We start from the raw sequence: 26,059 nt of genomic DNA, 5'->3' as shown, positions 1-26,059 counted from the left end.
CCTCTGAACAGGCTTGAAGTTTATATATGAGGGAGTAGCTTGGGAGAATGCCTTCACCAGGCTGATCACAAGGAGGAAAGCTGGTGCTACAGCATTCATAATGGAGGAAATGGCTTCAATATGATCACTTGCAAAGGGCCAGACATCACAGTGCAAGGGAGAAAATTTATCTGGTGGTCTGCAGCCTAGCTTGATTTAAATTACTGCCAGTTTGTTTATGGAGAAGAAATCTGTTGTAATTTCCTTCTTAAAAGCTGTTATAGGATTGGGATGGTTTGTCATTCCTGAAGTTTCAACCTGCAACAACAACAACAACAACAACAATTGATTTAGCTTCCCCCTTGTGCAAATTTGTTCCATTATTTCTTGCCATGTCCCTTACATCATTTTTTCCCTACTAAATATGCACATTTTCCAATGCTGATTGTGTTTCAACAGATTTACACTGGGTTGGATTCACATTATAGTCAGCAGAAGAAACACTGCCGTTTGCTGCATTCCCTCCCCTCAGCAGTTCCTTCTTCATCCCCTCATGCAGATTCCAGAGTTCCCAGAACCCATATGGACTAATAGTCCTGCAGGTCTGGGGCCTGTGATGGACAGAGGAAGGGAATGAAATCCCTCATTTTTCCATTAGCCAAACTCTGCTGCAACTAGGATTGCCAGGTCTGTGTTGGAAAATACCTGGAGACTTTGGGGGGTGGAGTTTGTGGAGGGGAGGGGCCTCGGCATGGTACAATGCCATAGAGTCCACCCTTCATGGCAGCCATTTTCTCCAGGGGAGCTGATTTCTGCCTGCTGGAGATCAGAAAACACTACTATGTTCTTGTATTTGTTCTAACTGAATCAAGTACTTGTGCCTAGGAACATAATGGAGAATGATTTTCATCAAAATTCAAAGATGAAAATTTAGAGTGGTATTGGAGGAGGGCTTGTTTTAGTTCCATGATAAATTAACAAAAACTTCACTCATCAGGAATTTGAATTGTGGACTTTGCTGCTGCCAGTAGATGCAGTGACAGAAACTAGAATAGATAATTTTAAAAGGGAATTTTACAGATTCATGGAGGTTGGGTCCATCAATGGCTGTAGCTTTGTTGACTAAAGGGAACCTCTGTGTCCAGAAGCAGTAAACATTTGTCAATTATGGGATCATAGAATCAAAGACTTGGAAGAGACCTCTAAGGTCATCTAGTCCAATCCCCTGCACAATCCAGGAACTTCACAAACACCTTCCCACACATCCATACATCCCTAGTGACTCCTGCTCCATGCCCAGATGATGTTTAACCAGAAACTCTTCTGATTTAATTTCAACCCATTGGTCCTGGTCCAACTTTCTGGGGCCACAGAAAACAATTCTGCACCATTCTGTATATGACAGTCCTTCAAGTACTTGAAGATGGTGATCATATCACCTCTCAATCATATCCTCTCCTGGCTAAACATACCCAGCTCTGTCAAATTTTCCTCATAGAACTTGGTCTCTCCAGACCCCTCACCAGGGGTGGAATTCTAGCAGAAGCTCCTTTGCATATTAAGTCACACACCCCTGATGTAGCCAATCCTCCAAGAGCTTACAGGGCTCTTCTTACAGGGCCTACTGTAAGCTCCAGGAGGATTGGCTACATCAGGGGTGTGTGGTGTAATATGCAAAGGAGTTCCTGCTAGAATTCCACCCCTGCCACTCACCGTCTTTGTTGCCCTCCCCTGGACATGTTCCAACTTGTATCCTTCTTAAATTGTGATGCCCAAAACTGAACACAATACCCTAGGTGAGGTCTAACCAGAGCAGAGTAAAGTGATATCATCTGTCCATGTGATGTGGACACTATACTTCTGTTGATACAGCCCCAAACTGAATTTGCCTTTTTAGTCACTACATCATACTGCTGACTCATGTTCAGTGTACAGTCTACTAAGAATCCTAGATCCTTTTTGCACATACTACTGCCAAGACAAGTCTCCCCCATCCTTTATGTCACATTGGATATTACATTGGAAAAGGATGTGGCCTATGTGCCTTGTGTGTTGGCCCTCTGGAGTCACTGTTTGGTCATTGTGTGAAGCTGGATGCTGGGCGCTATGTATTGTGTTGTACTGCCTGAGCTTGAGACAAGCACTCCTTCCAAACCAGGATCCTGAAGCCCGGAAGAACTGGCCAAGATCAGGATGCTAGGCATATAACAACTTGTAACAAAGAGATGCAAATGAAGGATTCTGGAGTGAACCAATAGGAGTAACTGTTGCCTGCTTGGGGTGGGGGTGGGGTTAACCATGGCCAGAGTGCATATAATGAGTGAAGTTCCTGTGCTGTTTGTGACTGTTTCCTCTTGCAATGAAGTGTTCTTGGTTGATTTAGAGCTGGCTGAATTCACTTTACCAGGGCTTTTTTGTAGGAAAAGTCCAGTAAGAACTCATTTGCATATTAGACCACACCCACTGGCATCACCTTTTTGTGGAAAAAACCAGTATGAACTCATTAACATATTAGGCCACACCCCTTGACATCAAGCCAGCCGGAACTACGTTCCTGTGCATTCCTGCTCAAAAAAAATCCCTGCACTTTACAATACCGGGCTAGATGAACCACTGGTTTAATCCAGCAGGCGTCTTATGTTCCTATATTATGTTCTTATTTACCACAGAATAGCACACTTTACACCTGACAATGTGCTAACTAGTCAATAAAAGTATTATGGGAAGCAGTTCAGTGGAAGTTCTTGTTTTGGCTGTTGAGATCCATGTTCAATATCTTATATTTATCTGAAGTAGGTGATAATTTATGAAAGGTCATGCTCTGCAAACAGAAAGAAAGAAAATTCTGTGAGTATGAAAGGATGAAGTGGGTTGTTTTAATATTATTTTCTATAATGACTAACACAATTACACTTGGAACACTCACTGTGAGGCAAAGCACCCCCGGCTTGGTTGGGAGGGAGAAGGTAATCTTCAAGAAGCTTCTTTTGAAAACCTTTCCTGATTGGATGTCATCCTTACCTGATGTTGCTGGGCCCCAAACTATAATTGAGCTAAGGCCCTGAAGAAGAGTGACTAGCTGGGATTTTGGCAGATTGGAGGCCTGAACTATGTGGCCTGTTGGAATTGCAGTTGCTAGCAACATAGAGAATGCCTGAACTTTGGGCTCTGACTTTTGAATTTAAGGTTTGTGTTATCTAACATAAGATCTAAAAAGTGTTAGATGGTTAAGCTGATTTGTTTGTTTTCTTGCTGTATGGCTTTAGAGTAACATGTTGGCTGTAGAATAATTGTTCATATAGATAGAAATTGGAATAAACTTTATAAACCTTTTTAAGGTTTATAAACCTTTAAACAATGATATAGTTACTTGTGTATATCCACTCTGGGGACCCACAGCATTCAGCATGGAACTCCTTGACACTCACTTATCTAGTTAATGGAGGTTATGAAACAACTCTGGCTGAAGCAATGGAGAGTTTGTTTTTAATGTATATATCCCATTTCTCCCCCTCAGAATGCTCAAGGCATCATTCATGAGGTTGTCTGGTTTTATCCTCACAACAGTCTTGCTAGTCTGGGAGATTGTCAAAAAGCAATACTAATGCTCTTTCCTAGTCTACAGTTTTAAACGATCTGATTTTACCCTACAAGTTTTCATCCTTATGGAAAATTGAACAGACAGGCGTACACAGGCATACACAGGATGAGATTTAGATGGTATGGTTAAAGCTTGGTTAGTTTTATCCAGAGAGATGTATTAAGGAAAAAGACAATGCATAGCTTTCCATGTTTCTCGCATGACTTTTTTAAAAAAAATATATCCTCAGTCAGAATGTTAAAATTAGATCTGGAAGCTTCTGGGAAATAAATTATCAACTTCCACACAATGATTAGCAGATACTGTAGATTATTTACACCCTTTTGAACAAGAAGTATACACATTTCTTGTAAACCAAATAATCTTTGAATTAAACTGTATCTCTAATAGGCTTGCCAATCCCTAGGTCCCAGCGGGGGTTATTCCACTTTCCCAGATTCCTTCCCGCCCGCAGTCATCTGGCCAGCGGGGGGAAGCCCTGCCCCCAGTGGACCATGTGCCTTTTCATCTCCGTAGGCTTCAGTCTCCCATTGAAAGGCTTCCTCTTGTATCTGTGTTACTTGGAAGAAGTTGGCAGCAACTCGTGAGTAGAGAGGCCAGTCCCTCGCTTCAGAGTCGTCAGAAATGGGGGGGAGGGAAAAGTCTGCTGAGTACTTCATTATTCCCTATATGGAGTTCGATTCTCATAGGGTATAATGGGGAATTGATCTGGAGGTTTTGGGGGCTCTGGGGGAGCTGTTTTTTTGAGGTAGAGACACCAAATTTTCAGTATAGTATCTAGTGCCTCTCCCCAAAGTCCCCCCCCCAAGTTTCAAAACAATCGGACCAGGGGTTCAAATTCTATGAGCCCCAAAAGAAGGTGCCCCTATCCTATGGAAGGAAGACATTTAAAAAGGTGTGCTGTCCCTTTAAATTTGATGGCCAGAACTCCCTTGGAGTTCAATTATGCTTGTCACACCCTTGTTCCTGGCTTCGCCCCAATGTCTCTTGGCTCCACCCCAAAAGTCCCCAAATATTTCTTGAATTGGACTTGGCAACCCTAATCTCTAAAGGTGAGAGAAGCATTTCCTGGTAACAGTCATAATTAACCTTCTCTGTAGCAATATAAGTTCAGTCGTTTTCCAGGGGATGTCTCAGGTTCTCAGGCAATTTTACTACCTTATAACCAGAGCAGCATAGTGTTCCCAGGAGGCCCAAAATAATCTCTTTTCAGAAACTATGTCTTGAGCATATACCTCTTCAATTCTTGGATGAAAACAGGGGTGCTCTTGGCATGATGGGAGGACCTTGAGGAATGTGAGGAAGCAGTTGGGCCAGTACAGTTCAAACAACATATGTGTCAGAAGCAGAGAGCAAGAAATAATCAGAAGCATGCAAAGTAAGTGATTGCAAATTTGCAATGAAAGTGAGACCAGCTGCAGTGTGCAAATAAGAATGTTTAGAGGGATCGGTATCCAACCACACAAAAACTCAAAGGCCTTTAATTTTTATTAACAGGGATGGCAATTTCTGCAAGTTTCACCCTCACAGTGCAGCCCACTGAGTCCACCCCCCATATTTGTTCCTGGAGGGTCAGTGGACCCTTAGGAACAGCATAACAGGGGTTGGTAGTGGAATGCAGGAATCAGTGGCATTTGTGGCCCCCTCTGAAGGAAAATGCCTTTAAGTCTTTGTAAAATTATTGGATGCAGGCCAAAGTATTCCAGAATGAATCTATCCCATTTTAAAGATGGAGGAACACCAATGAGAATTAGGACAATACCATTGGGTTACTTAAGCACACAAGGTACGGAAATTACTCTGTGCACAAGTCACGTTCATTTGCTTGAAAGTTCATGAAACCAGAATAAATCCCAGCTTCGCATGAGTGAAAAGCTGTCATTTGAACCACTGTGTCACGAGGAGGAGGGCTTAATAAAATGCTAACAAAACTGAAATGGCTCAGGCCATGAGAGCCAAATCACAAACTTCAAGGAAATATGTGTACAGGAGGATCCTTTCAATTAGATTTTCTCAGAATTGAAGAAATGACACGCTGTACGTGTTTAATGTCTCTCATTGCTTCAATTGGGCACTGTTTCTTCTCACTGTATTCTGATCCAGATCAGTTTGTTTCCCCCCTACTCTCCACCCCTGGAAAATCATGGTTTAGATCTAAGAACACTTGGGATACTTTTGCCTGTTGCAAGTTGTGAAGCCGTTGTTCCTATTGTTGGTGTTGCACCATATCCAATTGCTAGAAATTAGGTGTCCATTGTACCTTCTGAGTGTTTTTCACAATCACACAAGATAGCAATGGGAGGGTCAGTGGGTTGACTCAGCAGATAATCTAAGTGTCCAGTAGAGTGAGCGGATATTCCAGCTGAAGTGGCCTGTGATAGTGCTGCACCTATTATTATGCTGTTTTACGGGCTTTCAGAAGGAATCTGGATTTTATATGCACTGACAGTCTGGCACCATTATCCAGCCCATGTGAGTACTTTCTCTGGGAGACTATGCATTTATGGGTTCTTCTATTGCTATTAGCAAATGCTTGCTGTTGTACTGAGCTGTCTGAGAGACAGTGTGATTTGCTGTAGTGTACATATAAAAAAGTGTAGCTATTTAGACAATGTTTGAAGGTACTTCCCTCATCCCCTTCTTTTTAATACGAGCTCTGATATAGTTTTCTGCACATAGTGTTCCCTTTATGTGTGCATTACTGTGACATTGCAGTATGCACAAATACTGAATTGCTGGGTTGCCAAATGTGCCTGCTCTATAACTTGACTTTTCTCTGCCTTTAGGGGGTTGCCAAACACCTCCTAGTGTAAGGATTCCAGTTTTCAGGTAGCACCTGAGGTTTCCCCAGAATTACAGCTCATCTCCAGATTACAGAGATCAGTTCCCCTGGGAAAAAAATGGATGCTTTGGAGAGTGGACTCTGCAGCATTGTACTCCAGTGAGATCCCTGACCTGCCCTCAAATCTCCAGGCGTTTCCCAACCTGGACATCGCAAACCTACTACCCCCACCCACCCCCGCCAATGGCCAGGGAGGACCTGGCAACCCTATCGTAGTGCCTGCCTCATGAGTTAGATTTTTCATCATCTGTAAAACAGGGACATCTGTTTGCCCCGGATTTAGTCACAAGAATTCCTTTCATGTGGGATACAATTTTAGATAAGTTTAAAAAAAAAAAATAGACAGACTTTCCCCCTTATGTCTGTGGGCTTGGAACCTTCTCCCTGTTTCCATGAAGGGAACAATCTTTTATTTTTCTTTGGTATCCATGTTGCCAAATCAAAGAACTGTCCTTTGCTTTTCTCTGCCTCTTTGGTGTCGGAGGTACATCAGAAGAATCCCAGAGGTACATCAGAAGAGGTACATCTTTGCATCCTCAGAGAACCTCCATTTGGAAGCAGTTGCCTCTGTTGTAGGATGACACATGGTTTGTGCTTGGCATGTAAGGTTGCCAAGCTCCCAAGTGGTATCTGGAGAGCTCCTGGAATTACAACTGATTAGTTCTCCTGGAGAAAATGGCTGCTTTGAAAAGTGGATTCTATAGTATCAAAGATCCCAATGAGGTCCCTCCCCTCCTCAAGCCCTGCCTTCCCCAAGCCCTGCCTCAAAAATCTCTTAAGAATTTTCCAATCTGGAGCTGGCAACCCTACTTGAGATTATCTCATGGCAACCATTTTGGTTTTGGCCCCACCCAATTGATAGCCATTTTGTGGCCACTATGTTTTATCATAATTCCCAAACTATCTTCAGGCTCAACAAGGTTGGGGACAACTCACCTAAACACACACTTATTTCAAGCACACAGGCCAGATCGCTGAATAAATCCATTTATCATCACTTTATGCTTGAAGATCAAGGAGGCTAGAATATTCAGAGTTTTGCATTTTGGTGAGGAATTTGTTTTTTACCCAGGGCTGAATTAACAATTAGGTTAAGTAGGCACCGGCCTATGGGCCCCCATGCCTTTAGGGGCCTTGGGCTGACTTCTCCCCCCCCCCTCCAATTTTTCCCTCCCAGCCTGCACGCGCAGCCAGGAACTGATCTGTTCTCTGCCCAACTTGCCTGGTGCAGCTGCTGCTGGCGGTATCCGCACGTTTGGCTCTCTCTGCCTCTCCCACACAACTTAGTAAAATGAGCTTTTAAGAAGGTGCATGCAGGCTGCGGCGGGGCAGGTGCTCTGACTCTGAGATGATTTGTGAGGGGACCCCCAAGATTTTGACTGCCTAGGGGCCTCCACAGGGTTTAATCTGGCACTGTTTTTACCCATCTAATACAAGAGACGAGCCCGGGGAGAGTGGCAGCAGGGAAAATGGGGCCATGGGGAGAGCAGGGGGGGGCAGGGAAGAGCCCATGGAGAGCAGCAGCGGCAAAAACGGGGCTGCGGAGAGACCAGGGGAGGCAGGAATGGTGTGGGAAGAGCCTGGGGAGAGCGGCAGTGCAAAAATGGGGGAATGCCTTTTTAGTCACTGGTTCCTGCCGGCTGACACAGGAGCCCTGTGGTGCAGAATGTTAAAGCTGCAGTACTGCAGTCCTAAACTCTGCTCACGACCTGAGTTCAATCACCAGCGGAAGCTGAGTTTTCAGGTAACCGGCTCGAGGTTGACTCTGCTTCCATCCTTCTGAGGTTGGTAAAATGAGTACCCAGCTTGCTGGCGGGGTGGGGGGGGGAGTGTAGATGACTGGGGAAGGCAATGGCAAACCACCCCGTAAAAAGTCTGCTGTAAAAAGTCAGAAACGACTGGTGCTTGCACAGGGGACCTTTCCTTCCTTTTCCTGCCGGCTGCAGCAAGAGGCACAGGCAGTGGGGCGGGTGCTCCAATTTGGAGATAATCTGCAAGGAGGGCCCCAAGATTTCGACTGCCTAGGGGCCTCCACAGGGTTTAATCCAACCCTGGTTATAAAGTTTTTATGCTGGAAACAATGAGAGACAGAACATCTTTTTTTTAGATGTGGAAAGTGACTGTTCAGTTCATGGATTTCTCACTGCCGCTGCAGTACTCTGCAGTCTTACTTAAGAATAAGCCCTATTTCAGAAGTGTATTACTGAGTACACATGAAATTAAGTGTCTGGAATGTGTCTTCTTCTTCTTTTCCAAATGAAACAATTTAATTTCTAACTAGGATTGCAAACTCTGTGTGGTAGTGCCTGGGGAAGGTGGTTTGGAGAGAGGAACCTCAACTGAGTATAATACTATAGAGTTTGCTTTCAAAGCAGCCATTTTCTTCAGGGGAACTGATCTAGAGATAGGAAATTGAAAACAGATCAGCCAGTATCATAATGCCCCTGTATAAATCGATGGTGTGGCCGCATTTGGAATACTGTGTACAATTCTGGTCACTGCACTTCAAAAAAGATATTATAGCATTGGAAAAGGTGCAGAAAAGGGCAACTAGAATTATTAAAGGGTTGGAACACTTTCCCGATGAAGAAAGGTTAAAACGCTTGGGGCACTTTAGCTTGGAGAAACGTCGACTAAGGGGTGACATGATAGAGGTTTACAAGATTATGCATGGGATAGAGAAGGTAGAGAAAGAAGTACTTTTCTCCCTTTCTCACAATAGGAGAACTTGTGGACATTCAATGAAATCGCTGAGCAGTCGGGTTAGAACAGATAAAAGGAAGTACTTCTTCACCCAAAGGGTGATTAACACATGGAATTCACTGCCATGGGAGGTGGTGGCAGCTACAAGCATAGACAGCTTCAAGAGGGGTTTGTATAAGCATATGGAACAGAGGTATTGTCACAGTGTATTGTTGGAACTCTCTGTCTGGGGCAGTGATGCTCTGTATTCTTGGTGCTTGCCCAAGGGGGCACAGTGGGAGGGCTTCTAGTGTCCTGGCCCCACTGGTGGGCCTCTTGATGGCACTTGGTTTTTTTGGCCACTGTGTGACACAGAGTGTTGGACTGGATGGGCCATTGGCCTGATCCAACATGGCTTCTCTTATGTTGTCAGGTCTTACCTGGCTTTTGGTGGGGGGAATCTTCTCTCACACATGAAGCACGCTGGGTGCGATGATGTCACCCAGAAGTGATGTCATCGTGCCATGCACATTGCTGCAGTTTTGCTCTAGCAATTTGGGTAGAAACTACAACTCTGGGAAGGCTGTTTTTTGAGGAAGAGGCGCCAAATTTTCAGCATAGCATCTGGTGTCTCTCCTCAAAACCCCCCCCACACACACACAAAGTTTCAAAAAGATTGGACCAGGGGATCCAATTTTATGACCGCCCCAAAAGGTGTCCCTATCCTTCATTATTTCCAAATGGAGGGAAGGCATTAAAAGGTGTGTGGCCCCTTTAAATGTGATTGCCAGAACTCCCTTCAGAGTTCAGTCGTGCTTGTAACACCCTTGCTTCTGGCTCCACCCCCAAAGTCTCCTGGCTCCACCCCCAAAGTCCCCAGATATTTCTTGAGTTGGACCTGGCAACTCTAAAGTGACATCATCGCACTGGGCATGTTGGGCATGATGGAGCTCATTGGGGGCAAGAATCCCCCTGCAGACTAGTTCCGTGCTGGCAGGTTGAAGCCTCTAAAACCAGGGTGGGAGGCTGGGAAGCCTATCTAGAAACCACTTGTAATTCTGGAAGGTCTCCAGATCCCACCCAGAGGCTGGCAACCCTATTAAATCCTTACCAAATTTTGTGTACTAAACCCATCACTAATATTCCAAACTTCAGCAATACGAGAGAAGCGCTTATTTTTCCAGTTCCCTCTCCGTAGATGTAAAAATGTGCTTATGTCCCTGCAGCCTAAGATTGTTCCTTATTCCTAAAACATAGTGATGCACTTCTTGTGTCTATTTATTGATGTTAATCAAAATGGAGCTAGACACATAGGGTTGCTGAATTACATGGTAAGGTTTGACCTTAATGACTCTCCATGTTTGGATTTTTTTTTTCTTTACTGCATCTGCTAAGAACAGCTAGCAGATAAGAGCTCCTTATATTATACTTTTCTCTGCTCTTGATTAGATAAAGATTGTGCTAATCACCTTGAAAAATCAAAGTGCATTTGAACAGTCCTTGGGGGCTGACCACTTCCCAGCTAATCTCTGTATATACAATTAAACAGTTAAATTGTAAGGCCGCCAGTGAGAAGATAAAGGAAGCTTTGCATTCTTCCCCGCCCTGAAGCAATCCACACTGGCTACATCCAAACCAAGCCAGCTCCGCTTCCTTCCTAGGACTCAGAACCCCTTGGGCAAGAACTGTTTTGTTAGACAAAATGCCATGAGCTCACTCTGTCTGTTCTGTAACTGGGTGTGTGGTGCTGCCTTTTCAGTATTCTGTGTTTCCTGTAAAATAACAGGGCAGTGCACATGATACCTTCTGGAAAAGCCCATTGAACAACTGGGTGCAGTCAGGGCTTTTTTTTTTTGTAGAAAAAGCCCAACAGGAACTCATTTGGATATTAGGCCACATCCCCTAATGTCACAGGAAGTGACATCACCCATTCAATAGGCTACATTCTGCATATCGACACAGAACAGTACGGTGTCATCAACTGCATTTCATGGATGTGTGTTCTCACACAGACTGGTCAGAGACCTTGTTTTGCCCCTCCCAAACACAGACCTGTCATCTCTGCATATTGCTCCACATCCAATTTTTTCAGTAGTAAGTAAACCAACCAGTCATTTATAAATAATGTGTTTTTAAGAAGTATTAACATTTGTTGTTCATGTTAGTTCACGTTACTGAGTTTTCACACAGCATACTGGGAGATGCAGTTCCCACATAATATTATTACTTTATAGTCTGCCTTTCTCACTGGGACTCAAGCTGGATATGAATGGATTAAATTTGAATACATCTATGGTAGTTGCAAGATCTTCATTAAAAGCTTCATACTGGATTTGCTTTGTGAGTCTAAAAAATCAGCAGAAGCTTTGAAAAACTGGATTCCGCAAATTCCTGGAATCAGATTCAGCAGCATATTTGGGGTTTGGGAATATGGGCACCTGGAAGTCAAGTAGGGATGCCAGCCTCCAGGTGGGACCTGAGGATACTCCGGAATTTCAGCTCATCTCCAAACTATAAAGATCAGTTCCCCTAGTGAAAATTGATGCTTTGGAGGATGAATTTAGGGTAGTCAACCTCCAGATGGTGGCTGGAGATCTCCTGGGATTACAACTGATTTCTAGGTGATAGAGATCTCTCACCTGGAGAAAATGGCCACTTTGGTAGGTTGATTCTATGGCATTATGCCCTACTGTTGTCACTCCCCTCCCCAAAGCTAACCCTCCTCAGGCTCCAACCTCAAAATCTCCAGATATTTCCCAACCCAGAACTGGCAACCCTTGATAAACTATATGGCATTGTACCCCACTAAGGTTCCTGTCATCCCCCGGTGCCATCCCCAAATCTCTAGGAGTTTCCAACCTGGATCTGGCAACCCCCATCTCCCACTGGTGGTAGGGGGGCTGGCAACCGTAAATTCATGCCCTTTAAAAAAAAAGAAATTAAAATGTAACTTTTAGTACACACGCTGCCTCCCTGTGCAAGGAAGAAGGGAGAAAGAGAGTGTCCCAGCTGGGCCACAGTGCTGATGCTGCCACAGTCCTTTAAATACTTTTTATATTTCAAGGCTCCACTGTGGTTGGCTATGCCTTCAGTTCTGGATATCCACAGGGTGAAACAAAGCTGGGAATTTTGTAAGTAACTTTCGTGTAGGAATATCTGAATGCACACGCCTAGTTTCTAACCCATCGTTTTTCTTAGTTCAAGATATTTTCCTTTAGTATATGTAATTCTATTTGACCTTATTTTAGTTTGCAACTGTAAGGATATTAAACATGCAACACTGTGGTCCTGGACACTTTGGTGGCATTTGGTGATACTGTAGTTCTTGCCCTGCAGAATATACATGTGACAAAGATAACTCAAGAGCTGATCAAGCAGACAATAGGCATATGTGCATTAGGGTATTAGATTGGTTGGTGGCTTCCTTTGTACTTGGTGTGTTTTCTCTGCAGTTTCATCTCCTCTTCCTTATCCAAATAACTGCATTATTGGCATTTATGGGTATTTTGTTAGCTGGTTTGCTTTCTAATTTTGAGCTCTCCTATTAATGAGACAGGAAAACAGGTGCAACTGAAATAGTAGTGTCAAGAGTGATATGAATCAGGAGAACATTATTTTGAAGAGTTTAGACTAGTTTTCAGATACCCATAACAAATACTCTCCTGAGGTCCCTTCGCTGGCTCCACTCCCAAATCTGTAGGATTTTTCCAACCTGGACTTTGCAACACTAAACTCTGAGCACTTTGAAGATTTTTTTTGAAAAGAAAAAAATTAAAAAATGTGGAGTGTGCACATCCACATTTCTGCACATCTAAAGAGTGTTAAAGGTGATAGTATTTGTAACAGAGAAGAGAAATATGAGAATGTGTACAGAAATAAATATGGTGACAGGACAAAGATGAGAACACCTGTGATAAGCGACAATTTGATGGATTTATACCTTTGGAAAAAAAACCTTCTATTAACTGATCACAACATGTGTAGATTGTGTGTGAAAAAGCATAAACTGAAGCAATGTCTGAATCTGGAAGACTGGAAAAAATTGACAGGCAATAGACCACAGGATGAAAAATATGGGAGGAAACACCATCAGTTGAAAAGGGAGGGTACAAAAACTGTAACAAAAAGAGAAGAAAGCATTTTACTTGTAAGGAGAAAATAAAATTAAGAGGCGGGGAATAAGCCACTTGTAGGTAGAAAACTGTGGGCGAAGTGTTCACGTTGCAAGCACTAGTGCTCTGAAAATAAGTTTTAGGAATATAAATAAGGTGAAATGAAGACTCTATGAAATGTGAGTACAAACAGCAATCCAGGAAAGAAAAAAAAATTCTAGTTATTGATAGCATCACAAGCAATTCTGAAAAGAAACAGCTAACAATTTGGAAATTAAGTAAAATATATTCAGTGAAAGAGAGAACTGTGTATACAATCTGGAAGAAATGATTACCATAAGGTCACAAAAAACACAATAAGGAAAAATGCTGACACTGGTTATGTACAGTCTTAAAATTAGCAATTCACTGAGATGTAATGGGATAAATTTAGAGGAAGAACACACACACACATGCAATACTTTCCCAACCTTCCCCTTCACTCAACAACCCCTTGAGACCTCCCAAAGTTTTGTGAATGGTATTCGGGTGTGTGGGCGTGTGAAAAGCCACAGTCCATGTTGTCTGAGGGCTGCACTGAAGATGAGCAAGGCTGGCACCCCTCCTGGAATTTGTGATAACAAAAGAGGAAACGGGAGGGGATTTTTGACTCATTTTAATTCATCTCTGTGGGCCCCATTTTTGTTTGTGCAAATCCCATCATCAGTGTTTTAAAGGTATTGGGGGTAAGGTTGCCAGGTCCTACCTTTTTGCAGGTGGGGGTATTTAAGAGGTGTTCCTGGAGGAGGTGGGGACGTCATGTAGCAGCACTCTGGTTTGAGGGCAAAACTCTGTGGTAAAATTTTGCTCAAAAGCCAGTGTCACCATGTGACATCCCCAATGTGATGACATCACTTTCATGTGATGTCATTACATCAGGGATGTCCAACATGACTATTTGGGGGCAGGAAAGACCACCAGAAAGTGGGGGATCTCCTGCCCAGATCTGGGGACTGGGAACCCTAAGTAGGGGGGTGGCTATATAGACAGGGGGATGGCAGGAAAGAACCATGTTCATGTCTTTATGTGCATGCTTCACAGGATCCAAGCAGGGCCAGTCCTGCCACTAGGCAAACTAGATGGTTGCCTAGGGCGCCAGGAGGTAGGGGGTGATGAATTGGGCTCCCCCCCTCCCTCCCTCGGCAAACACCAAGTTTGCTTCCTCTCGCCCTTCCCTCCCTGGTCAAGTTCAGTGCCAGGAAACCGGCACTCAAGTGCTGCACTCCCCGGTGGGCCATCTAAAGCCACCATCGCCGAACACCTGATAAAGACTGCAAATGCTAAAGATTCACTCAAAGTCAGCGCTGCAGGGCCAGCCGGCTGGCCACAGCGAGAAGGAAAGGGCACGCAGCACCACTGACTCTCACTTCCTGGATGGGAAGGAAGTGGGAGGAGGGAGCAGCAGCGCTTGCCCTTTCCTTCTTGCTGTGGCCAGCCGGCTCTGCAACACTGACTTTGAGTGAGTCTTTCACATTTGCAGTCTTTATCAGGTGTTCGATGGCGGCAGCAGGGAAGGGCAGCTTTAGATGGCCCGCTGGGGAGTGCGGCACTCGAGCACTGGTTCCCCGGCACTGAACTTGACCAGGGAGGGAAGGGCGGGAGGTGGACCCACAGACGCAGCGGGGGGAGGCAGGGCGCAACAGCCCCGCTTGGGGGGGGCAGGAATTTGCCTAGGGTGCCATTCCCCCTTGGGCTGGCCCTGGATCCAAGCTGTTTTGGGTTCTAAGTGTATCCAATTCCAGATTTATGGTTGATTAAGAAGTACCAAGTTTGTTTGGAAATGTGGTGGAAAGTGCCATCAAGTTGCAGTGACTTATGGTAACCCCATAGGGTTTTGGAGACGAGATGTTCAGAAGTGATTTGCTATTGCCTGCCTCTGTATCATGACCCTGGACTTCTGTAGTAATCTCTAATCCAAATACTAATCATAGTCAGCCCTGCTTAACTTCCAAGATCTGGCAAAATTAAACTAGCCTGGGCCACCCAGGTCAGAGGTTGGAAATGTATTCCCCCACCTTTTAAAGGAAAAGTTATCCAGATACCATTGGACATATGGACATATGAAGCTGCCTTATACTGAATCAGACCCTTGGTCCATCAAAGTCAGTATTGTCTACTCAGACTGGCAGCAGCTCTCCAGGGTCTCAAACTGAGGTTTTTCACACCTATTTGCCTGGACCCTTTTTTGGAGATGTCAGGGATTGAACCTGGGACCTTCTGCTTACCAAGCAGGTGCTCTACCACTGAGCCACTGTCCCTCCCCCCCATTTAAATAGCCAAATGCCTTGGACTATATGTTTTAAATAACCAAATACCTTGGACTACATGTGTATCAAAGTTCTGCTTTCTGGATCATGTGAAATTACCTAAGTCATTTGGAGTTTACTCTGAAATAACTTCACCCTTGAAGGAGAAATGTGGTCATTTTCCATTTTCAGCTGTTTTGGGGACATTGGCTTACTTTGACACTGGCTGCACCCCTAGACATGAATCTCTCTGGGTGACTTTAGGCCAGTCGCACACCCTCAGTCTAACAAACTTCACAGAGTTGTTGGGAGGAAAAAATGGAGGAGGGGACTGTTGTGTATACTGAGCTCCTTTGCCAAAAGGTGGGCTAAAAATAGTTAAGATACTCTGAACAAGCAAATTCTTTCAACTAGAAAATGTCAGGGCAGCTTTCGATGACTTTGCCTAAGCTTTGTCAGGGCAGCTTTTGATGACTGAACTTTTGATTATTGTCTCTCTGAGTTTCTTCCTACCAAGCAGGGTGCCAGTCATATTTGCATGGCACTTTCTTTTACAATAGAATATTTCCTTGAAAATGGACATATGTTTGGAGTTTAAGACAAACTATATCTGGTGTGTGACAGTGCCTTGAAAGACGAAGGCTTTCTGCCTATTAAAGGCAATTTCTGCCAAAGTTTTTTTTTAATCCACTTTCCCCCCTCATTGTTTTCTTTTATAGCTTCTCAATGACATTAGCTCTCCAGTCACAAATTTCTGAGTTGACCTTGTATTGTTATTTCATACAAACAGCAATAGTCACTCACCGAGTGACAATATCGGTTTCTATAGCATATTATAGCCTTGAGCTTATTAACTGGCTAGGATTTAGAATCCATGAATTAATAAATTTTAAAAGCTCACTGTCTTTGGCAGGGGAAGGAAAGAAAATGAATTAGAGGAACTTTTTAGAAGATTTATGACAAAAAGAGAGAGAGATCACTGGGAAGATAACTGCTAACTGAAGCTTTGTATTTGGGGCACTAGGAATAATTAAAATGCACCTTTCCCTTATGACATGAAAAATCTGCTTGAATTCTGTTGCTATTTTATGACCAATGACTCTCTGATCAAGAAGTTTATTAGTAACAGCAAGCCTTTGGTGCCTTAGTAAAGGTAAAGGTAGTCCCCTGGGCAAGCACTGAGTCGTTACCAACCCATGGGGTGGTTTGCCATTGCCTTCCCAATCATCTACACTTTACCCCCAGCAAGCTGGATACTCATTTTACTTACCTTGGAAGGATGGAAGACTGAGTCAACCTTGAGCCTGGCTAAATGAACCCAACTTCCTTAGGAGAGGCTTTGTGGAAAATTGGAGTTCATAGAGGATTTTAAATCAGAGAAAGACACAAGCTGATGGACAGAAAGGTCGATGTGTTATGTCATAGAGAGCAGTGAGTCAGAGGGCTCTAAAGTGGAATTAAGAAAAGAGAATGCAGAAGGCTGATGAGTAACTAACCAAAGATCCCTAGCACATATCACTTTCATTTGAAGAATTTATCAATACACAGAAATTACAGCTCCTTCTTTCCACATAACCTTCATGTTTCATAGGTGGAATGAGATGTGTTTTCAGACCTTTCCAATGGTTTAACTTCTGTAACCCACGTGAGCTGTCACATTGACCAGACAAGGTTGTATTCATGAAAATTCTGTAAGGTATCTGTTGTGGTCTAAGTTGAATAGGTTGAACTGTAAGAACCTGGTGAGTGCACAGAACTCAAGCAGGATAGTTTTTCGATCCCTTCCAGATATCTGTTTATGGGCCATTATCCATCCTGCCTAATCCTCCAGTCAGATCTGAATTAATCTGGCCAGTCACACTCTCAGCCTAATCTAACTCATGGGGTTGCTGTGAGGATAAAATGGAGGAGTAGAGAATGTTGTAAGCCACTTTGGATCCCCATTGGGGAGAAAAATGAGGTGAAAACAAACAAGCAAATGCTTTACCCCCCCCCCCCCCTTGACTGTTTTGGAGGGTGGATTCCATGGCATTATACCTGCTGAAGGCTCCCCAAAACCTGCCCTCCTCATGTTTGAACCCCAGAATCTCCAAGAACTTTCCAAATTGGAGTTGACAACTCTTCTTAAGGCTCCTTTCTGATGTTTCCATATCCTTTACAGACAGTGTTGTGGTAAGGAGATGGGCAGCTACTATTTTTTAACACTGAAGTCCTATTTATTTAACATAGTCCTAAACTGAACCCCTTATTATTGTTGTTGCTGCTGTTGTTGTTGTTATAGTTAATCTAAGTAGCATGACTTGTAAGAAAGTCTGGTCATATTAAAAGAAGATAAACTGACACACAGGACCTGCATTATAATACAATCCTGCCCACCAGGCTTCTCTACAGCATCACACCATTTTACATAATTGAAAAGGAGCCGCTCCTCTGTAAAGGAGGCTTGTAAGAAAGCAAAGCCTTGAGCAGAGCATTAGCTAATCCTTCTGTGTCTCAAGGAGCTCTGGGGCACACAGTTTGAGCAAGAATCAAATGTTCCATTTGAAGGCTTAATAAGAGAGCATAAGACATTTTTTGATCTAACATGTTTGGATCCAGCTCTTACAGCACTTGGGGTCAGTTCTTGATGAACTCTTTGGATAGAATCAGTCATCTTTGCATGTAACACTTTCTCCTGGGGAGGTTCAAGCAGTTTGTTCTCCTGGCTGCACCGAATGACATTCCAAGTCCACCCGGAATCTTCAAAGGCAGCAGTTCCAAATATATTGTGCACTGGACATGAGAAATGTATTTGCCGTTAGATTTTGCTCTGGCCCTGTATCCACATGCAGTTTTGTATATTGATCTAAAAGATAGATGCCACTGATACTACTGAAAAGAGACAGATTTTTCTTTTGAAAATATCACTTTGTTTTGCTAAGTGCCCCCCCCCCATCATTTGATACAAGCCCTTTTCAGTTGTAACATTTTAATACATGTATGGGGAGAAAGTGATACATTTTCTTCTTTCACTACTTTCCTATATCAAATAAGAAACAGTAGGAAAAACTAATCCCATAACTTAAAATAAATGTATGGAAATGAAAGTAATAGCAGCATTAACCTTAAAAAAAAAAAAGTTAATCATAAAGCGTAAGATCTTTCATAACCAATGGAATTCAGCATTCTGTAAGGCACTAAATAATAAAGTATGCCAGAGGGAGAGAACAAAATTAAAAACTTATTCAAATGTTATTAAGTTTATATGTGAGAAAAATAAACCTTTGATGTAGAAAAAGCACAAAAACCACATGAATCTAGATGTTTTTTTGTTTTTACTCTTTACTAGAGAGCTGTATACATAGTTCTCTCAATTTTATCCTCATAACAATCCTGAGAGGTAGATTAGACTGTGACAAAGTGAAAGAGATTTGACCCAAGGTCACAATGAGTTTCAGGGTTTACCAAGGATTTTTATCCTGGTCTGTCAGCTCTTAGCTCTGCACTGTAATCTTGTTTGATCAGTCCCAACAGTTGTAGTCCTGCTCATATAGGGTTGCCAAGTCCAATTCAAGAAATATCTGGGGACTTTGGGGGTGGAGCCAGGTGACATTAGGGGTGGAGCCAAGATCAAGGCTGTGACAAGCATAATTGAACTCCAAAGGGAGTTCTGGCCATCACATTGAAAGGGACAGCACACCTTTTCAATTCCTTCTTTCCATAGGAAATAATGAAGGATAGGGGCTCATAGAATTGGAACCCTAGTCCAATCTTTTTGAAACTTGGTGAGTATTTTGGGGAGAGGCACTAGATGCTATACTGAAAATTTGGTGCCTCTACTTCAAAAAACAGCCCTCCCAGAGCCCCAGATACCCGCAGATCAATTCTCCATGATTTTCTATGGGAATAAATCTCCATAGGGAATAACAGAGTTCCCAGCAGACATTTCTCTCCCCTCCCCCCACTTTCTGACGACCCTGAAGTGGGGGGAGGGCCTCCAAACCGGGGGATCCCCTGCCCCCACCTGGGGATTGGCAACCCTATGCTCATAGTTAGCTCTCACTGAGTTCATGTTAGTGGGATGTGGTTTAATTCTGTGCAGGATTATAACAATTAAGATATAACAGACAGCATGACAGGACATCATGAAGAGACATAGAAGCCAATGATTTCCAAAGGTTTAGGTTGAATGTCTTAATAAAAACAGTTCTGTCATTTCTATAATTAATTATGTTTTATCAGCATGATACCCTTCTCTTGGGAGGTTTGCATACTCATTTCATTGTCTTATCTTTTTCCATTGACCCCATCAGTAGTAATGTATTGTGTTTTCCCTTTTTTCTTGGTGCTAGGCAAACTGTTGGGGGCTGGTTTCAGTGACTGCTGAGATCATTAAGGCATTGCTTCCTCCCCTGCATCAGAGGGAGCTAATGGTATTCCTCATTGCTGTTCAGGGAGGGGGAGGGGTCTTGCTTTCAGGTGATGAAGTGCAAATTATCTAGCCCTTCTCTCCTCTCTCTCCAAGCAGTTTAGGAGGAGGAAGAGGTCAAGAAGACAGGTGCAGAAAGGTGTGGAAGTGGAATGCCACATATGGCATATACCACAAATATGTATTGATAGTTTTATCACATGTTCATTAAAACAATATTTTGTTATATGACAATACAGTGTATTGTTGACAAATACTTAACTGTTATGTCATGTTCAGGGTTTGTTAGCACATTGCTGTAGCAGCTCCGTGTAGGCATGCCCGGACTTGTTCTCCAGAAACCATAGCGAAGCTTGGAGTTTCAGGACAATAGACCACCAGGATTCTGGAGTCTGCCTGCTGATTGGACTTGCAGTTGCTGGCAGCCAATGGGGAGCCAGAGGGAAGTTCAAACCCTCCAATAGTTTGGGGAGTGGGAGGAGTTTTGGTGTATATAACCAGGTTGAGGCCTGAGTATTGCATGTATGATCTTACTAAAATCACTAATAAACCGAGCTGATCACTATGACAAGCGTCTGTCTGCATATCAAACCCAGTATTTAATATGTAAGATCTTACGTTCCATTTTTACAATAATGCAAAGACCCATGCCTTTGCATAGTAGGTCCTATTTCTGTTTCAGGAGCGTAGCTGTGCTAGATTAAAGATCCACTAGCACCTTAGAAGAGCTAGATTCAATTGCAACCTTAGAGACCAACCAGATTTTCAAGGCATAAACTTTTAAGAATCAACACTTCCTTCGTGAGATCTGAAAAGAAGACATGGTCTCTAAGGTGCTTGCTTCTTAGGGGTTCCTGCTCTGGGGTGGAAAATACCTGGAGATTTTGGGGGTGGAGCCTGAGGAGGGGAGAGACTTCAGCAGGATGCAGTGCCCTAGAGTCCACCCTCCAAAGCAGCTCTTTTCTCCAGGGAAACCTATGTTGGTCATAGGCTTGCCAATTCCCAGGTCCCAGCGGGGGTTCTCCTGCTTTCCCAGGCTCCTTCCCGCCCCCAGTCAGCTGGCTGGCAGGGAGAAGCCCCTCCCCCCACAGCCTCCAGAGGTGACTTTCCATCTCTGGAGGCTTCAGTCTCCGATTGGAAAGGCTTCCTCTTGGGATGGTGTATCTGTGTTACTTTGAAGAAGTTGGCAGCAACTCGTGAGTAGAGATGCCAATCCCTCGCTTCAGAGTTGCCAGAAACAGGGGGGGGGGGGATGGAAATGTCTGCTGGGCACTTCATTATTCCCTGTGTGGAGATTGATTCTCATAGGGTATAATGGGGAATTGATCTGGCAGTATCGGGGGCTCAGGAGGGGCTGTTTTTTGAGGTAGAGGCACCAAATTTTCAGTATAGCATTTAGCGCCTCTCCCCAAAATACCCTCCAAGTTTCAAAACGATGGACCAGGGGGTCCAATTCTATGAGCCCCAAAAGAAGGTGCCCCTATCCTTCATTATTTCCTATGGAAGGAAGGCATTTAAAAAGGTGTGCTGTCCCTTTAAATGTGATGGCCAGAACTCCCTTGGAGTTCAATTATGCTTGTCACACCCTTGCTCCTGGCTTTGCCCGCAATGTCTCCTGACTCCACCCCCTAAAGTCTCCTAGCTTAACCCCCAAAGTCCCCAGATATTTCTTGGCAATCCTAGTTGGTCACCTAGAGATCAATTGTAATAGCAGATCTCCAGGTACCACCTGGAGGTCGGCAGCCTTAGCACTGGACTCAAATCTATTCCTTGTTCTAAATGTATTAAAATTTCACATTCAAAAATAAAAAGTTAAAAAAACCCTTCTTAGTTCTCCAGTGCACAATGCGTACTGCCCACGTGTATTTATTTATTTAAACTATTTATATCCCACTTCTCATCCCAAAGGCTTGGATCCTAGTTCTGGGCACCCTAGATGTCTTTGTCAGCAAGTATGCCTCCTCTTCCACTTGAAACTTCCGTATGCGCAAAGACCAGTTGAAGCAGAAGAGGAAATATGCTCTGTGGCAAACACTGTCTAGGCTCCCAGAACTCTTTCACAGGTTCTGTACCAAAAAGGAGCCTTAAACATCAGTATGTTATCAAGGCTAAAACAGCCAGTAAAATAAAACAGATCTACTTGTCAAACAATATTTACCAGTGTCTAATAAAACCCCAGTGAAAAGTCCTCTGAAACAGAGCTGCATTATGTTTGTAAAGACCACCAGAGAAGATGCTCTTCTGACCTTTGGTAAACTACCTAGAAGATTCAGGCAAAGACCTGCTTAGACCAAAGAAAATCACACACTCCTAAAACATGGTATGCAAACGCGAAATCCCATTGTTCCCAGCTCTCATGATGCCGAGGTAGTCTAGGATAACTATTTCATCTTTCTATAAATTGTAACCATTGTCTTATCAGCAGCATGGGAATGAATCATCCAAGCTGCTCTCCATGTTGATTTTTTCCTGTTGTTTTTAAAGCTGAAGGGGAGGAGAGCAAGAGGGAGCAACTCAGAATTATGTACAATATGATTACATAGATGTAGTGGCTTTTTGTACACAGGATGTTTGTCAGGTAACAGTGCCTCATAATTTCTTTCCTTTCTCTTCACAGATTTCATGAAATCCAGCTTCAAGCTGAAATGAATGCCTTGCAGACAGAAGGAAACTGAGTGCGTTGTTGCCACCCAGGCAACAGTGAAAGAAAGTTCTAATCTGGCCATTCTGTCTTCGGTCAGCGATTGGAACCTTACCTTGACTATTGGCCAACTGCAGAAGACACAGTTTCCTTACCATTTGGCATAAATGGAGAGAGACAGCAGAGTGTGTAAACCTGGCTAAGGAGACAGCACATTTTCAAGCCAGAGTGGTAGGCAGTCCAATTATACAAGGATTATTTTACACTTAGCCTCTAGAACGCCACCTCTCACCTGCACACGAAAAGCAAATACAAAACCTATTTGCCTTTTTCTTTTATTTTTTGCTAGTATTTTATTTTCCTTTTAAAAATATTTTTGTGGGAGTTTTTTTGAGTTAGAAATGGGCCTGTGGACTAGAATGTGGTCCATGGACAGGGTTGCTTTCTTGAAGTCATGGCTTGTGTTTTCCCTGGGGCTCTACTTGCAGTTTTCCAAAGTTCTGGCCTGTCCAAGTGTGTGCCGCTGTGACCGAAACTTTGTCTATTGTAATGAACGAAGCTTGACCTCAGTGCCTCTTGGAATACCGGAGGGTGTAACCGTACTCTACCTCCACAATAACCAAATTAATAATGCTGGGTTTCCTGCAGAGCTGCACAATGTCCAGTCTGTGCACACTGTCTACCTGTATGGCAACCAGTTGGATGAGTTCCCTATGAATCTGCCGAAGAATGTTAGGGTTCTCCATCTGCAGGAAAACAACATCCAGACTATTTCTCGGGCTGCTCTAGCACAGTTGTTGAAACTGGAAGAGTTGCACCTGGATGACAATTCCATCTCTACTGTAGGGGTTGAGGATGGAGCATTCCGAGAAGCTGTTAGCCTCAAGCTTCTTTTCTTGTCCAAGAACCACTTGAGCAGTGTACCAGTTGGCCTTCCAGTGGACTTACAAGAACTACGAGTTGATGAAAATCGAATTGCCATCATATCAGACATGGCCTTCCAGAATCTCACAAGCTTGGAGCGTCTTATAGTGGATGGCAACCTCCTTACCAACAAAGGAATCGCAGATGGCACTTTCAGCCACTTATCCAAACTCAAGGAATTCTCTATAGTACGGAATTCACTAACATACCCTCCCCCTGAACTCCCAGGTACAAATCTACTGAGGCTTTATCTACAGGATAACCAGATATCACACATACCACTTTCAGCCTTTTCCAACCTCCACCAACTGGAGCGACTTGATATTTCCAACAATCAGCTTCGGATGCTGTCCAAAGGTGTCTTTGACAACCTTCGCAACCTGAAGCAACTCACGGCAAGGAATAATCCCTGGCTATGTGATTGCAGTATTAAATGGGTTACTGAATGGCTCAAGTTAATTCCATCCTCCATCAATGTTCGTGGATTCATGTGTCAGGGACCAGAACATGTCCGAGGTATGGCTGTCAGGGAACTCAACATGAATATGTTATCATGCCCCACAACCACCCCTGATTTGTCGTTGGTTACCCAAGCTCCCACTATATTTTTGCCAACTACAGTTGCCCCTACTTCATCAATCCTAACCCCAAGTAACAAATACACCCCTCTGACCCCTACTGTATCCACACTTCCCACTGTGCCTGAGAGGGACATTGGAGAAAAAGTGACCTCTCCCATCTTTGAACGATTTCAGCTCTCCATACATATTGTGAATGACACTTGCATTCAAGTTAGCTGGCAGACCCTTTATTACGTAATGTCATACAAACTTACCTGGGTTAAAATGGGTCACAGTCTGGAAGGAGGCATTATTCAGGAACGGATAGTTCATGATGAGGGGCAAAACATAAGCTTGACAAATCTAGAGCCCAAATCCACTTATCGGATTTGTTTGGTTCCCTTGGATGATTTTAATAATTACCGAACTGGTGAGGACACTGTCTGTTCTGAAGGTACCACCGGTGCTTCCCTACTAAGCAATGGAAGCAACACCGCTTCCAGCCATGAGCAAACGACATCCCATAGCATTGGCTCCCCATTTCTGTTGGCAGGCTTGATTGGGGGGGCAGTAGTGTTCGTGCTGGTGGTTCTGCTCAGCATCTTCTGCTGGCATATGCACAAAAAAGGGCGCTACACCTCTCAGAAGTGGAAATACAACAGGGGACGACGGAAAGATGACTACTGTGAGGCGGGGACCAAGAAGGATAACTCCATCCTGGAGATGACAGAAACCAGCTTTCAGATTGTCTCCTTAAATAATGATCAACTCCTTAAAGGAGATTTCAGACTGCAGCCCATTTATACCCCAAATGGGGGCATTAACTACACAGACTGCCACATCCCTAATAATATGCGATATTGCAACAGTGGTGTCTCAGACCTGGAACACTGCCATACGTGATAATGAGGGATGGCAAGACCCCACCAACTAGAAGCAAAAACTTGGAGGAAACAGAATAAACCTACTCACACACACACACAAATTACATTTGATAAATGTTACACAGATGCGTTTGTGCATTTGAATACTCTGTAATTTATATGGTGTACTATATAATGGGATTTAAAAAAAAAGTGCTATCTTTTCTATTTCAAGTTAATTGCAAACAGTTTTGTAACTCTTTGCTTTTTAAATCTTTAAAAAAATATATTGCTGAAGTACTGTACAGGGTTGTACAATAAGAACCCAATGCCATGGCAAAAGAAAAGAATGCCTCATTCTTCAAACATTAACCACTTTTGCTTTTGGAGCTGCCCAAGGGAAGTTGGTTCTTACACCTTCTGTTAGCTTACAAGATAAGTTCACATTCAAAGGTGAATCTTTAGGAATGCCTAAACTAGACTAAATGAAAGGAGGTATATGACTTAAAACTATAATGTGGTTCATAAAATTAGAGTAAGTCATGTTAAAACTGTGTTGGTCACTTTTACCTGACTTTGTACATTGTGGTACCAAAACAGAAGGGGAAATGAGGGACTCTGGGACATCAAGCACTGTCCCTTATGCTGTTATCCTTCTTCACATAAGCTGGTAAAAAATTTCAAGGCTTTCAAATTCTCATCAAAATTGGGATTTTTTTTCTTGGAAAAAATATCAGACCAGCTTTTATAATGAGGATTCTCAGCTCCCATCAAGAACCTTCATTTCTATTTTCTCTTAAAAGCACATTTCTGTAGCCCCAGTCTGGCCAAATTAATGAGCGCAATTGGTTCCAATAGTCCAAGTAGAGATGATATGTTGGCCAGAGTCACAAGCAATATTGATATTCTAATAACCGAAAGTGTAATCCAAAATGCATTAAAGTCAATGAAAGTTTTCCCTTTGCTGTTTCTCAATTTCACATCTATTCCCACCTAATTGAATTACTTAAATTAGATTTTTCTCCATGAGAAAAAAAAATGAACCCCGATGGGCATAAGAAGTAACTGAACTTTTCCATATGAAATGTTCTCAGCTTTTTCATGGAGACAGTGCCGCCCTTCCAAGTTAAATTTAAGTTGAGAAGATGATGGTGCATGAGGA

General features: G+C 43.3%; 1 protein-coding gene across 2 annotated transcripts in view; it reads left to right on the top strand.

Moving 5' to 3' along the window:
- Positions 1-25,617, top strand: part of FLRT2 (fibronectin leucine rich transmembrane protein 2) — a 121,613-nt gene extending 95,996 nt beyond the window's left edge. For both annotated transcript variants that reach the window (XM_060261326.1, XM_060261327.1), the window contains exon 2: positions 22,527-25,617. In XM_060261326.1, coding sequence (XP_060117309.1) covers positions 22,952-24,937 — 1,986 coding nt within the window. In that variant the 5' untranslated portion in view covers positions 22,527-22,951 and the 3' untranslated portion in view covers positions 24,938-25,617. The remainder of the gene's footprint in view (positions 1-22,526) is intronic.
- Positions 25,618-26,059: the final 442 nt, after the last annotated feature.

This window comes from Heteronotia binoei, chromosome 21, assembly GCF_032191835.1.
Source record: "Heteronotia binoei isolate CCM8104 ecotype False Entrance Well chromosome 21, APGP_CSIRO_Hbin_v1, whole genome shotgun sequence".
NCBI classification, from domain to species: domain Eukaryota; kingdom Metazoa; phylum Chordata; class Lepidosauria; order Squamata; family Gekkonidae; genus Heteronotia; species Heteronotia binoei.
The sequence above is the reverse complement of the archived record's forward strand: the minus strand, read 5'-3'. Positions and strand labels throughout refer to the sequence as shown.